Below are 16,403 nucleotides of genomic sequence, written 5' to 3'. Positions count from 1 at the left end.
AATTTTTATGATCATATCATTTTCATGACCATGAAAAACTATAATCATGGGCATAATCTTAATTTTAATATCGTCTACTTTCACTTTGAAATTTAATGTTTCACGATCTCGATCTTTTTTTTTTTATTTATGGCAGAGCTTATGTCTCTAATTTTACGTTTACTTCTCCAGACTATCACTCCATTAATCTAATGTTTTACTTTAAATTTGAATTTTGTAGAGCCTGTATCGTTAGTTTACAAACCGTGATGCAGATAGCCTAAGCATGCTCTACTGTATATATATTTCTATAATGTTGTAAAGTGAGTTTACTGCAGAACATACAATAGCTGTCTTTTTTATCAATAAGAAGTTTTTTCTTTGAGTTACAGTGATGGATAATACAATTTACTTTCGATTTAAATAAATCTGAAAATCAGGAAAGTAAGGAAATATACATCTAACGTTATGGAGTGTACGTCATGACTATAGGCTAATGATTTTGTAAATCCCGCTTTATGATACTTCCAAAACAAGCTTTTCAGTGACATGGATTTAATGTCATGTGATAAAAAATGTCTACTTCATCGTCGTTGAACCAAAGGATAAATGATTTGGAAAGACGATTAAAGGTTGAAAACAAGTCGAGAGACAATGACAGACAGCGACACTTAGTGCCCAATAATGATTTGGTATTCCCCAGGCCATTTAAGCCTGAACCGGGACATACAAGTCCCCGTAAACCCAGAGCATGTAAGTTTGTTATTGTCAATTGTCATTCTACAGTTTTGTTTTCTGTTTCATTGTGTTAGACATTAGTAAAGACCAGTGTCTCGGGATAAATTTGGTTTTAACTGGTTTTGTTGTCAAAATAGTAGTGGTTTTATAAATAAACAGAGAAGAGAGATATGTCATTGACATGGTTAAACTTGCAAAATAACGTAAATCACATCAGCAGTGTTGTTAAAATTTAACAACAATGAGATTTTTAGAAAAAAAAAACCGTGAGTTTAAACCAGACTGCGCGTTACTATACCTTTTGAAATACAAATTCCATACCCATTTTTGTATTGGATTTTAAAAATTGCTTTTCTTGTGATTTTGAAAATACCGAAAATTAAAAAATCAAGAAATTATAGGCAATTAACAAATACCGCTCTTATTAGCCATCTTTAGTTTTTTAATAATAAGACCCAAGATTTTACACATGTCTATTCATAAAGGGCAAACTTTACATTTGTAAAGGAAAAGATCACAAGTCAGACTGAATCTAACTCTGGATACCAGACAGCTCAGTAGAGATTCAAGGGGGTTTGCAAGGGTACAGATTTTAAACACTTAAAACTTTAGGCATTTAAAAATTATACTATTTCTAACTGACACATGTCATTACCATTTTGAAAAATACTCCCAAATATACATGGTTGTATGGCCAATCCAAAAGTACAATATGCATGAATCTTATTTGCATATATATACAATGTTTTGTAACATATTGGACACAAACCGAAGTTTTTTTGTTGGGGCATTGCACGAAGTGTTATATTATAGATTGTTGATTTAGCAACAAACTTTATCCTGATCTATGTATCAGAAAAAAAATCAAAATTTACTGCAAACTGTTATACAACAGTAAACAAAATTGCATTAAACAAAAATAAGTCAATTAGTTAAACAGGAAATTGAGGCTTCCTTAACAAAGTGTCATTGGTGAATATTTAAGAGGGCTCAATGGTTGTCGCCATCTATAGTATATTAATCTCACTAAGAAGAAGAGTTCCGTATGAAGATATAGAAAAATGATTAATTTTCAAAGCTAAGATAATTGGATTTTTTCTATACTAAATGATAGTTTATGACCATAAAAATTATATGTCAAAGTTTAAGGCAGATCTATTAATGGTTAATTTGTTGACCATCCAGTCCCCTTAATCTGAACCACCCACCCACCCCCCCCCCCCCCACCCCCCTCCCCCCTCTGTAAATACAGCTACATGTATATGTGTACACATGTTTACAAGCAGTGTATTCAACTAAATGTGACTGAGTGGCAATGCCAAAAATGTGGATTTATCTCATATTTACCATTAAGTATTACAGTCTATTACTTCAGTCTCTTTCAAACTTGAAATAGACCCCAAACATCACTCAGTTTTTGCATTTGATCATATACCAAATTTTTGGTATGAATCTGCAAGTGTACTCCATGTTATAAGTGCATATCAAATCAAATATCTGTATTACATGTATATCCACACTAGAAAATTCATAAATGTTTGTCAAGCTCAAAATTTGACAATTTTCCGCTTAAAGGGGCATGGTCACGATTATGGTCAAATCTATTTTTATGTTTTTATTATTTACAATGCTTTAGAAATGTATTTTTTATGATAAAATAAAATTTGAGAGTCATTCGCAGAGTTATAAGCAAGATACGGGGCTCACAATTCTCTATCATGTAAACAAGGCTCATGCCCTGTTTTTGTTTACATAGGTTCAAAATACCAGTAAAAACCCTTTTTCCAGTTTATTTGTCTATCTTTTTATTTATTTAGGCATAAGTAAGCAGTTTCTAACGTTTTACACATTCGTTTTAGTTTTAAAACTGGAATTATTACTTCAACGTTCAAAATGTAAACAAACGCTTTGTTTACATAGCGAAGAATTTCAAGTTATGTAACACACTTATAACTTAACAAATGACACTCAAATTTCGGTTGCCTATTAAAAATGCCTTTCTGAAGCATTGTAAAAATTAAAACTGAAAAAATAATTTTTCACCAAATCGTGGCCATGCCCCTTTAAATCCACCACAACACAGAGATCTACAGAAATTGATTTTGTAATTCATGAAGTTTTGTTTGCAGCTTCTTTGTGATTCAATGTTAATTTTTTGTTTCATTAACATTTTATTTTATTTGTTGGTTTTATAATCAAAAGTTAACTGGTTATGCTTTTTTTATTTCTTACTTATTAATTTGTTTTGTTTTGTTTTTGTTTATGCTATTTTTGATTTGTTTTTTTAATCCTGAAATTCATCGATTTTTAGGTTTAAATGAAGGTGATCCACAAAGTGTCTTTCAAAGAGGCACATCAGAAAGTCTTGAGCATGAGAGAGGGAATGTCACAACCAACCTGTGTATTTAACTTACAGTTTATTCAGTATAATTACTAACCATTAACTTGAGATATACACTGCTCAAATAAATACACATTGTAGACAATGCAAACCCCCTCTGTAATCTTATTCAACTTTTTTTCCCTTTTTTGATAATAGTGCACAAACTCTTTGCAAAATTTGCCAGAAACTCTTAGCAAAATTTGCCAGAAAATGCTCTTTATCAGTAACTTAATTAATATTTGAATAGAAATACATGTACAGTTTGTGTAACAGAACAGTTATTTCCCTACTTTAGATTATCTCCTTTATTATAAAATAAAAGATTACAGGTCTACCACCTGTAGTTTGTTAGTCAAATATTATTCTTTTGTTAGAAATGATGAAACCAGAAACATTATAGCTCTTTCAAGTTGACTTTATTGGATCAATCATCATAAATTTGTACCCTCATTGCACTAATATTTACTGATTTTTAACACATAAACCTGGTTTTGCTGGGATAGATTATATAGTTATATACTGTAAATTCTTAATTAAAGGTTGAGGAAATATCTGTGTAATATTGTGAGTTATAAGATCAGCTTTCATGGTATTAAATTCTCACAATTTGATTGAAAACAGTGGAATCACAGAGCGAATCACAGAGCGAAGTATTGGCATGAAATAAGGAATCTACAATACACATTACTTACTACTGTCTCACTATTAGAGTCATTTCCAATTAAGTTGACTACGGGTACAAGTTTGAACCTATAATAAATATTAGCATTTTAGATACTTGTTTATATCTCTAAGTGGCTAAATATATACATGTATATATATATATATATCAAATTGATTGAGGGTGAAAGGTGGAGGGGTTATATAATAATTAGATATAATCAGTTGTAAGATATTTTTGTGAATGATTATATATTCAATTTGGAATGTGCATGCTGGAAAAATAATAATCCCTCAAAATTCATATTATTGAGATTTTATATTGAGGATTGCATAATTTGCATTTTGAAATGTTTCATAGCTTAAATATGATATATTGAAAATCCAGTGTAAATTATCTATTGTAATTTCAAAAACTTAATAATGGAATGTTTTGTTTTTATGTTACAGTTGGAGGAGACTTTCCTGCAACATCTAGGTCGAGTTCAGCGCCCTCTTCTGGCCGCCGCAGACCAGGAGGGATAAGTCTGGAGCCAGGTAGCCGGTCCAGGCAGCCAGACAGGTAATACTAATAGCACTGGAGAAACTCATCCTAAACAATCAATGGAAACCCAACATAACCTTTATAGCCCATTTTGAGATTCAGTGTTTAAAGTTGTCAAGTATATGTCAGTTACTTTAGTATAATAATATGGAAGATGTACAGCAGAAAATACATTGGTTAGAGATACAAGGTTGTTATTTGTATTTTCTCTGGCATCTGAAGCAAAGTTGAACATTGTGGGAGGGGGATGCTAACCCAACAGGAAGTCTAGTTTACAAGTTGAAAACGAAAAACTTGCTCTGTTTTAATTCTGTTAGAAAAGGCCTAGCCCTTTCCTTCCATATACACATGTACATGTTTAGGGCATTGATTGTTTTCAAACTGTCTTTTGAATCATTGTTTAGCTGTATAAAACTATTTTGATAAGATTTACAAATGTTTTACAGCGCGGATATAGAACAGAAATACAAGGAGATCATGAAGATGACTGGGATATTAACTCTAAATAAAACGGTAGGATCAAGGCCAGGGTTCCTGTAAATTATTTACTATTGATCATTTAGTATTTTGATAATCTGTATCAAACTTCATTGTATTTGTTACAGAAACATAACACAGATATTAATGACATGGAACCATTAGGAGAACTAGGACATGGAACATGTGGGCAGGTCATTAAAATGAGGCACAAACCAACCAATCACCTGATGGCAGTCAAGGTCAGGGTGTACTCTAATATTTAATTTGTTATTAATAGTTACTGATGAATGGACATGTTCCTTTACAATGTAATAGATGTAGGTGAAGTCAGTCCGATTGAAATCAGAAAGCCAATCTGTAGACTGCGGATATCAGCGCATAGACTTTTTATTGAATCGGGCAGATATGATAACACACCTAGAACAGAAAGAATATGCAAAAATTGTACACTTAATAAAATTGAAGATGAAGAACATTTTCTTATCCAATGCAGCAAATTTACAAAAGAAAGAGAGGAACTGTTTGATTTAATTTCATCTAAAGCAAAACATTTTACTAGTTTAGAAGATAAACAAAAATTATTTTGGATTCTAAACTGTGAAGAATTAGATATATTAAACTCTGTTGGTAAATTTTTACAAAAGGCATTGCCTTAATTTGTATTTCCTATTCAAATATTGGTTTTTTATTTTTCAATCATATGATAAACTATTTCAAATTTGTATGTGCATTTGTATCTTGACATATTTATGTTTGGTGTTTAACATAAATATATAGAAGACATTATATTGAATGTATGGAAACATACATAATTATACATATATATAAACATATATACTATTTTATTGTTCATGTCTGTCATAGTTCTTCAAATCATCCAGCTCTTTCCCTCTTGTATATGTTTATTGAATGTTTTATGTTCATTGGATGTTGTATGTCAACAGTCTTCATGTTGCCCCTTGAGGGCCCTTAATTGGTTAATAAAGAAATTGAAATTGAAATTGAAATATGTTAGTGGTAGATTATCAGAACAACTGATATTCTACCGGTTATATGAGTGGTAGAGTAACATGACAGCTGATGTTCTACTGATTATGTGAGTGGTAGAGTAGCAGAACAGCTGATGTTCTACTGATAATATGAATGGTAGATTGTCAGAACAGATGATACTGGTTACTGTAAGTCGTTTTAATTCTACGGTGTTAAAATTTCACCATTTCTAATTAAGTACCAATAGCTATGATTTTAATTCCACCCTGCTAGAAAATCAAATGATCAGAATATAAGCATTAAAACATTTTTTGAAACTAATGGTAGTACAATGTATTCACGATGGGTTTAATTTTGCGGGAAAATGATGAATCGCGAATATTGTGAAATTAAAACCATCGTGATTATTTGCCAATCTACAGTATGTGAGTGATAGAGTAGCAGAACATGCAGCTGATATTTTACTGATTATGTGAGTGGTAGATTAACATAACAGCTGATATTTTACTGATTATGTGAGTGGTAGAGTAACATAACAGCTGATATTCTACTGATTATGTGAGTGGTAGAGTAACATAACAGCTAGCTGATATTCTACTGATTATGTGAGAGGTAGAGTAGCAGACCAGCTGATATTCTACTGATTACGTGAGTGGTAGAGTAGCAGACCAGCTGGCTTCATATAATCAGGTTTTGGTAACTTATTTGTTGCATGTAGATGTTTATTCATTCATGTTTTATTGCAGCAAATGAGAAGATCTGGAAACAAAGAAGAAAACAAGAGAATAATAATGGATCTGGATGTTGTATTAAAATGCCATGATTACCCATACATTGTGCAGTGCATTGGAACATTTATCACACCAGTAAGTTCCATGTCTTACCCAAGTCCTGTGTATTGCCCAGGGCTTGTATATAACCCAATGTCTGTGTTTTAGCCTATACCTCATATTACCCAAGTCCTGTGTATAAGCCAAGTCTTGTGAATTACCCATATCCTGTGTATTACACCAATTTTTCAAGCCCTGTTTGTTATCCAAGTTTTAGGTTTTACTCAAGTCTTTGGTTTTACCCAAGCTCTGTATATTACATGTACACATGTTCAGTGTTTAACTATGTCATACCCAGGTTTTTAGTTTTACCAAAATTTGGTGTATTACCCAAGTCCTGTTTGTTACATGGATATGTTTATAACCCAAGTCTTTGGTTTCACCTATGTCTTGTGTATTAACCATGTACTGTGTATTTCTTATGCCCTGTGCACCACTGAATCCCTGTGGTTTAAACATATGCTTCCCACTTAGAATTGAAGCAGTTCAAAAAGCAAGCTAGCTTTTGTTAAGATGGCTATTGGTACTTTGCGGAACGGAACGGAATGGAACGGAACCAGTTAAGAGGCCCCAAAAGGGGAAACAATATTTTTTTTAAACGTCATTATTTCAATTTAACTTATCGTAAATGGAAGATTGTTTTACAAATTTTGCTGTTTTAATGAACTGTGTAATACATAAAATATGCTACTCATTGCTCTATAAGTCAATACACGCTTCTTTCCCGAGAAAACCTAAAGTCACTAGTTGTTTTATGATGTTTGATTGACACTGTAAATATAAAGTTGAGGTTTAAACTTCCGTTCCGCAAAATACCATTACCCGTGTGGATATTGGTATTTAACGGAACGGAACAGAATCTTTCAAACTTTTTAAATAAAGGAAAACATCATAACAACTACTAGCTGTTTGTTTATTTCTATGTTCTTTTGAGATAAATAAAGCAAATCATTTCATCAATTCAAACATCTTGCATATGTGCATATCACTCCTGTGTTGTCACTGTACAGCTATAACTTTGATTTCATCTATGATACTACATTACTTACACGGATGATATTACTAGTTTGTTCATCAAGCTAGCAATAACGCAATGTGTATCCCATATTACGTAGAATTCTAAAATATAACGAGCACATTCGCAAGGAAAAAGTTTAATATTCATCACTTACCTTCCGTCTGAACAATTTTCTTCTGGTTCCGTTCCGTTCCGCAAAATACCATTACCCGTGTGGATATTGGTATTTAATGGAACGGAACGGAATCTTTCAAACTTTTTAAATATAATGGAAAATATCATAACAACTACTCACCGTTTCTTGAATTTTTTATCAGGTTCTTTAAAGATGAATGAATGAGTCTATCAATCAAATCAATTCAGTCATCTTGTGTATTTGCTGATTATTAATTTCAGCGTTTGTGTGCGTGTGCTGCATACAACAACAACTCTGTTTTGGGTTTTTTTTTTATCAATTTCATATCATTGTCACGGCAGAACTAACTAGTTGGTTAATTAAGCTAGCAAAAACATAATGCTTATATCAAGTAGAATTCATATTATACCAAGATCATTTGCAGCGCAGGGATAATATCGATAAAAATACTTGATAGTCTTATTTGAAATAAATTTGAATGAATGATGATATAACAAATGTTGTTACCATACTTATAAACAATTTACTTCTGGTTCCGTTCCGTTCCGCAAAATACCATTACCCGTGTGGATATTGGTATTTAACGGAACGGAACGGAACTGTTTAAAAATTTTGAATTGATGAAATGATTTGTTGGTTTGCTTCATTTATCTCAAAATAACATAGAAATAAACAAACAGCTAGTAGTTGTTATGATATATTTTATATTTCAAAATTTTTTAACGGTTCCGTTCCGTTCCGTTAAATACCAATATCCACACGGGTAATGGTATTTTGCGGAACGGAACGGAACCAGAAGAAAATTATTTATAAGTATGGTAACAACATTTGTTATATCATCATTCATTCAAATTTATTTCAAATAAGACTATCAAGTATTTTTATCGATTTTATCCCTGCGCTGCGAATGATATTGGTATAATATGAATTCTACTTGATATAAGCATTGTGTTTTTGCTAGCTTAATTAACCAACTAGTTAGTTCTGCCGTGACAATGATATGAAATTGATAAAAAAAAAATGAAAACAGAGTTGTTGTTGTATGCAGCACACGCACACAAACGCTGAAATTAATAATCAGCAAATACACAAGATGACTGAATTGATTTGATTGATAGACTCATTCATCTTTAAAGAACCTGATAAAAAATTCAAGGAACGGTGAGTAGTAATTATGATATTTTCCATTATTTAAAAAGTTTGAAAGATTCCGTTCCGTTCCGTTAAATACCAATATCCACACGGGTAATGGTATTTTGCGGAACGGAACGGAACCAGAAGAAAATTGTTCAGACGGAAGGTAAGTGATGAATATTAAACTTTTTCCTTGCGAATGTGCTCGTTATATTTTAGAATTCTACGTTATATGGGATACACATTGCGTTATTGCTAGCTTGATGAACAAACTAGTAATATCATCCGGGTAAGTAATGTAGTATCATAGATGAAATCAAAGTTATAGCTGTACACAACACAGGAGTGATATGCACATATGCAAGATGTTTGAATTGATGAAATGATTTGCTTCATTTATCTAAAAAGAACATAGAAATAAACAAACAGCTAGTAGTTGTTATGATGTTTTCCTTTATTTAAAAAATTTGAAAGATTCCGTTCCGTTCCGTTAAATACCAATATCCACACGGGTAATGGTATTTTGCGGAACGGAACCAGAAGAAATCTATTCAGAAGAAAGATTACTTAAGTAATTTTCATCGACTTTACACACACAGATTAATTGAGTTTGGTTTAAACCTCAACTTTATATTTACAGTGTCAATCAAACATCATAAAACAACTAGTGACTTTAGGTTTTCTCGGGAAAGAAGCGTGTATTGACTTATAGAGCAATGAGTAGCATATTTTATGTAATACACAGTTCATTAAAACAGCAAAATTTGTAAAACAATCTTCCATTTACGATAAGTTAAATTGAAATAATGACGTTTAAAAAAAATATTGTTTCCCCTTTTGGGGCCTCTTAACTGGTTCCGTTCCGTTCCGTTCCGCAAAGTACCAATAGTCGTTAAGATCAGCTGAATGTTATGTGTAAATTATTGTAGTTTGCTAATACATGTAGAATATACAGTGTATTACCTTGACTCGTGATTGCAGAGTGAGGTATGGATTTGTATGGAGTTGATGTCTACATGCCTAGACAAGCTGTTAAAGAGAACTAGACTGCCCATTCCAGAGAAGATTCTTGGGAAGATGGCTGTAGCTGTGAGTGAACCTGAATTCATTGTTGTTTTTAATTTTATTGTTTTAATACATGTAGTATCAATATTGAAAAAAATTAATTTGTAGATTAATGGAAATAATGAAATGCAAACTGAATTTTGAAATGGTTTGATTCTTGTGTGTGTGTAATGAGAGACCAATAAAAACTTGTAACTTTAATATGTCTGTACTCTTTACAGATTGTGAGGGCTTTGGACTATCTAAAGGAGAGACATGGAGTCATTCATAGAGGTACTGTGAACCTAAAGTTTGTGTGAATTTAATTGGTTCATCCCGCAGTATATCAGCACATATACATCTATGAGTGCATTCAATATTATAGAACTGATGAATTACTGATTAACTTGTTGAACTTTGTACTCTGCTAGATGTGAAGCCCTCCAACATATTGCTGGATCAGAATGGCACGGTCAAGCTGTGTGACTTTGGCATCAGTGGACGACTGGTCGACTCCAAGGCCAAGACTAGAAGTGCCGGATGTGCAGCGTACATGGCGGTCAGTAAATCTAACCTGTCATCTTTTACCAATAATCAGTTTTTAACTGGGTTTTTGAAAGGAACCAAAGGAAAAATCTGGTTATTGAATTAGTAAAAATGGCATACAAGCGGCTACCAAAAGGGTTCCCTTATTGTATGGTTAAATCCTCCTATAGTTTTCTATATAGGAAGTTGTTGTTTTGCAGATCAATTGTACATATGTCAGAGATGTGCATATTACTTGGATTCTGTACAGTTGTAGTTGTACAGAAGTACAGTTGACTCTAGGAAGAAATTGCTTTATCTCTGCTTAATTTAGTTTATTAAACCAAATATTTTCTAACACTTTATCAACAGTGGCTCTGTATGTTTTTATTACTTGGGAAAATGAAAACTGATTTTTCTTTTGATTTTAGCCTGAGAGAATAGACCCCCCTGACCCACAGCGACCCGATTATGACATCAGAGCAGATGTGTGGAGTCTGGGAATCACACTGGTAAGATACTTTAGGAATAGAGTCATACATGCTAACCTCCAGAGATGAATCGAAAAGCGGTACCATTGCGCGTGGCCTTTTTTTTTTCATGTATGTCAGAGTCTGGGTATAAAAGTCAAGGAACAGAATAGATGTATGTTTTAAAATACAAAACTCTATTTAAAATAATATGGGTAGCATTTACTTTTTCATGTAAAAGTACTGACCTTGACTTGCATGGTTTTAATACTTTAATGAATTCCAGACTACAGGTATGGAAGTGAAGTAATATGTGAGTGTAAATGCTATGGTATGGGTAAGTGAATTGTTGCCTGCATGTCTTGAAATTCTATGGTTTTGCAGGTTGAGCTTGCCACGGGGGAGTTTCCATACAAGGACTGTAAGACCGACTTTGAGGTCCTAACCAAGGTTCTACAAGACGACCCTCCACTACTGACTCCTGGCCCGGCTTACTCGCATGAGTTGTGTTCATTTATCAGAGATTGGTTAGTTATTGCATTCATTTACATAGTATACTGTGGGGTTTTCCTCTTCTGAAAGAATTCTTCTATCTTAGGCGAGTTCAACAGAGCGAGCGCTCACAGTCGCTTGTCAAAATTTGTGTTGGGGTATAAGAAATTTTGGCGATTGCTCAGAACTGCTCGCTCTGAACTCGCCTCTTGTGTAATTGTTATTTAAAAGAGAAAGTTTACGTTATGTATGGATAAACGCATGAAATTTTGACCAAGATAATTGCTATGGTAACAGAAGTTGTCTTTCCTTTTTTAACTTTTGTATCCTTTGCAAAGTGATGCATAAATATTTTAATAGAAAATACAGTTAAAGTTTCATATAGATTATTTTACCACTGCTAAACATATTTCTGAAACACTGCTTTCTCATTGTAGTTTAACAAAAGATTACAAAAAACGTCCAAAGTACAGAAAACTACTTGTAAGTATACAGCTTTTCTTTGTCATTCATGTATTAGTTTATATTACCGGTAATATTATTATTATATACCATAAGTTGGTAAGAGTATGCATTTGTAAGTAAGTGTCACTGGACAAATTGCAGTTTGATTAGTGATTATGATTGGAACAAACATGTATTTATAGTGTATAACTGCTGTTTCATCAAGTTATGAAGAAGTAATGATGTGGCACTGTAATCATATGTAAAATCAGATTGGTTGTTAATAAAAAAACAAATAATTTGTTACTTTCCTTAATGAAAATAATTTGACTGATACAGATGTTATAACTGTTGTCATTTTACATTTTTAACAGGAGCATCAGTTTATAAAGAAGTATGAAGTGGAAAGAGTGGATGTTGCCAGGTGGTTTGGTGAAATGTCGGAGATAATGGCATGCTATAGTTCATGATGAGGTGAGAAAGAACACAATATAAAATCGAGTACAGTACACAACCAACATATTCATTACTGTCCTAATTTTTTCATTCCAGCATAATATTATTGTATGTAAAGCACTAAATCTAGAGATGATTGGTTAGATTTTCGTGAAAATGAGTACCGTTAAGAATTTTTTGAAGCATTAGATATTTTCAGAACACATTACTATATACTGTGGTTTCATCAATATTCGTTGAATACCAATTTTCGTGGATTTCGTTGTTAAGTTGATCCACGAAATTAAATGTTCATTGAAGTTCAATTTCAATTAACATTTTGTATTGATAGGATCATTGGCCACGAAATTACGTATCCTTGAAACTGTGGTTTTCCGAAAATCCACGAAAATTGATACCCACGAAAATTAATGAAACCACAGTACCCGGTAACCCTAATACCTTTATGTTTTGGTTTTGTTTTGTTTTTTCAGTTCAACGAAGTAGATTTGGTTTTATTATGATATTCGCCTGATATGCTGGTCATAACGGAGGATATAGAAAGTTGAGCATCGGTGACCCAGTTCTCATTGATGTCAATCATTTATCTCCATGACAACAAGCAGAGCCAGTTCCGTGTGGATTTTTGAAGAAGATAAAGCAGCGTGTTTAGCTTTTGTTGCCATGGATGATTTAACCTATCGTCAATCGACATGTCACTGAGATGTGTCTGAATTTCCTCTGCTACTTACAATTGAGTTGAACATACTATAGAATCTGTGTTAAAGTTAAGTTAGCTCCTATCTCAAGCCATCAGGCCCTTCTGTCTCGAGCATATACAAGTGCATTTATTTCTGTGTTTTCCTTGCCAATGAAATAAGGCATCTTAGTATTGAGATAACTGTGTATTGTTTATTTAGTACATTATATATAACAATGTACAACAGCCAATTATTTTGATTTTGCTAGACTGTTGGATGCTAGTGCATTACTTATTTGTGGATTTGAGTCACCAAAGAATGAAACATGTCTATATTCTAATTCACTTACATGTACTATAGATGCCCTATGTTAATGTTTTTCCTTTGATACCAAGATACAGTACTGGTGACGTGTTACGTCAGTACATTGTTGTTTCTTGGTTCAGGGATCCCTCTAAGACTCACTAGCTTACAGCGACAGCATTCCATTTTGTGTTACATTGGTCTGTTCACAGAACTTGGTACTTCGTGCGTGTGGCTGTTGACTGAATCTCACACACAGAAACAGTTAGTGCTTATTGATATATTTATTATGTACAGTATATATGTTATTAAGGTGTTGCAATGTACCTGTATTTATAATACTATCAAAGATAGTTTTAATTAATAACTAAACCAAATCTTTTAGGTCACATTTTTATCCATTGTTTATCAAGTAATAGAACAGTTCTGAATGAAATGTTATATTTTTTTCTCTAGTCATCAAATCGTATGGATAGGAGATAATTTTTTCTTCAACTGTTTATTACTCTCTCTGTCACAGACCCTGGTTAAGTGGTACATCAAGTAAATGCTTTCTGCATGTACAATCTGGCTGTAATTTATAAGACTACATACACCATGTATACTTTTCCATTCAAATTTGATCTGGTTGATAGAATTCACATCTCTTTACCTTATATGAAATTTTTTATTATGAATTGTATTGTAGTCCAGTGCATTATAAAATTCAGAGTTTTGGTCAACTGTTATTTGTATTACGGTATTTTCAGATGAACTTGGTTGCCTTAAACAAAATAAATATAAATTTAAGACTTAGTTTTCAAGAACATACAGTAGTTATAAAAAATCAATCCTCACATCATTTCCCTTCTTTTTGTTTATAACTTAACAAATTTACAGATTATAAACAAATTACACTTTAAAAGAAAGAAAAATTGTTCATTCAGGCTATGATTGTGTCATTTTGTTTATCGGTAATGGCCAATTTACTGATTTTCATGGTTTACTCATTCTGACAAGAACTGGTTTGTTGGTCTGTTGGTGACCCTGTACACAAATGTCATTACATTCTGTACCAAACAAATACTGTGCAGTCAGAAATGGTTTCTGTAGCAGACACTTCATACTCATTAAAAAAAAAGTACATGTCTGTACCAAATGATGTTAATTGGGATGCATTTGTTGAGCAGTGATGATTTCCTTTTGAGAGGCAGTGTGATTGTGTTGTTACTGTGTTCAGAGGCTGACAACAGCTGACAGAATAAAACATTACAAACTAGGACTGTTTTTGTTGATTTTTAGCAACCACAGCCTGTGGTTCATGACCTTTTTTGTCAACATTTGCGGTAGTGTAGGTGCTGTCATCATTTCATTTTTACATGCAGCTATGTCAAGAAAAAATTCTTTTGAAGTAAATGGAAGTTACGGTTTATAATTGCTCTAGAATTATAATGTTATTTCATACAATAACACCTGTTTGATTATTCAGTAACCTATGAGAGGAGGAGCAATGGGAATACACATGTACGAACAAATGTATTGCGGCAAAGATTTGAAAAAATTGATATATGAAAGCTTACTAGAACAAACGTGTTTCAAGTTGGATTTTTAACAATGACCAGCAGGGACCACTATCGGAATGGAGAGTCAATATTTGATAAAGTTATGCAAAACACGATAGAATTTGAAGAAATTTTGAAATTAATATGTTTGCTTACACATAGAAATAAACAAAATACCTCAGCAGGGACCCCTGTGATTCAGAAAAGTATCAAAAGGGGTTTGTAGTTTTAAAATGAGAAAGATCCATGATGTATACGGACAAGCAATTGTCCGCAATAGGGTCCACATAATTCTACATTGATTGTTATCAATATTAACGAAAAATATATACCAGTATACATGTATCTTAAATAATGTGGATACCATGATTGTAAAATCAATATTGAATCGGTTAAGTATTGAGATATTTCGTTTTAGTTACTCAAAGGAGTATGAAATGAACACTGTGGGGATTAGTTCGGTTTTTTTTAATCTGCAGAAATTTATGAAGTTTGGGGGTTTTAAAATAAAATTCAATCGGAAAAATTAGGTATGTACATTTAGCTGGATGAAATTATGGTACATTTTCATAATACAGGTATTTATGTGTATTTGATAGTAAGTAAAGCTAGTACTATCGCTATGTCAGCAATGTCGCCCATGTCAGCAATGTCGCCTATTTTCTTTCTAAGAGGACACATGCCTCCCTTAGTGTGGAAATAAACATTTAGAAAGTCTGCCTCGACTGCCTTTAGATAGGTAGTTTGCTCATGTACATTGTTATGGCTGTTGAGTTTGGCTTGAATTGTAAACATGAAATTGTACCGTGGTGTGGTTAGAAAAGCGAGAGAATTTAGAGGTTGAAATTTAATGATAAAAAAGAACTGATTTTTACCCATCGTAAATTTATTGTAAATTTTCTCTTCGTGCTATTTGCATGACTTTGAAATCTATTTTGAAAAATGGTTATAAAGCAAACGTTTATTGAATTCTACAGAATTTTTTTTGATTTCGCGGTTTCTGGTTTTTTTTTAATTTTTATTTTCGTTGTTAATGTTTGAAGTCTCCCTTTTTGATTGTATTTTATTACAAAAGAATTCAATCGAAAATCTTGAAAGGGCTAAATAACTATTCAATTCGCGAAAATATACATCTAAAGTGTAAAATATAGACTGCATGAAAATGTACTCCTTTACAGTAGAAGTCATAGAATAAATCTAAATTACATATAATATAAATTTCTTTAGCTCGCGTGATCATCTAGATATGTAGTTAACTGAATGTCCAACTCGCATTGATATTTTTCTTTGAGAATTTCCGGATTTCGTCGGGGAATGCGTCCTTTCTTCCAGATGGTCAGACTCGTCTTTTATTCTCCTCCTTATAACTATTCCTGTCGTTGAACAAACACGAAGTCCTGTGAATAGCGCCATCTATCTTTGATGTGGAGTATGCTTCCTTCTCGAGTGCTAGCACGCACCTGTTCGGTAATTTTATTAATTGTTCTTGGGCATCAGCTCGGTGGAATCATCTTTGGACATATTAAGATAATTTTGATCGATTTTGATCATTGTTC

The 16,403-nt window shown here is 32.7% G+C and overlaps 1 protein-coding gene across 2 annotated transcripts; it reads left to right on the top strand.

Annotated features, from left to right (window-relative positions):
- Positions 1–523: 523 nt before the first annotated feature.
- Positions 524–14,564, top strand: LOC128155517 (dual specificity mitogen-activated protein kinase kinase 7-like). Of its 2 annotated transcripts, XM_052817270.1 has the most exons (14): positions 524–732; positions 3,029–3,118; positions 4,211–4,322; positions 4,751–4,817; positions 4,910–5,023; positions 6,521–6,640; positions 9,874–9,981; positions 10,179–10,230; positions 10,368–10,495; positions 10,893–10,973; positions 11,316–11,458; positions 11,861–11,906; positions 12,242–12,341; positions 12,797–14,564. In XM_052817270.1, the coding sequence occupies exons 1-13, from the start codon at positions 555–557 to the stop codon at positions 12,335–12,337; spliced, it is 1,335 nt and encodes a 444-aa protein (XP_052673230.1). In that variant the 5' UTR covers positions 524–554; the 3' UTR covers positions 12,338–12,341; positions 12,797–14,564. The 2 variants fall into 2 exon arrangements, with proteins under 2 accessions (XP_052673230.1, XP_052673232.1); XM_052817272.1 differs by lacking the exon at positions 3,029–3,118 and having other exon boundaries at positions 525–732.
- The last annotated feature ends 1,839 nt before the right edge of the window (positions 14,565–16,403 follow it).

This window comes from Crassostrea angulata, chromosome 7 (assembly GCF_025612915.1).
Source record: "Crassostrea angulata isolate pt1a10 chromosome 7, ASM2561291v2, whole genome shotgun sequence".
Classification (NCBI taxonomy): domain Eukaryota; kingdom Metazoa; phylum Mollusca; class Bivalvia; order Ostreida; family Ostreidae; genus Magallana; species Magallana angulata.
The sequence above is the reverse complement of the archived record's forward strand: the minus strand, read 5'-3'. Positions and strand labels throughout refer to the sequence as shown.

Bases quoted from the DNA above. Each gene is read 5' to 3' on its own strand.
- LOC128155517 (XM_052817270.1), top strand. From the start codon at position 555: ATGTCTACTTCATCGTCGTTGAACCAAAGGATAAATGATTTGGAAAGA. The intron at 4,323-4,750 runs GTAATACTAATA...AATGTTTTACAG, and splicing joins CGGTCCAGGCAGCCAGACAG to CGCGGATATAGAACAGAAAT. The intron at 4,818-4,909 runs GTAGGATCAAGG...TATTTGTTACAG, and splicing joins TATTAACTCTAAATAAAACG to AAACATAACACAGATATTAA.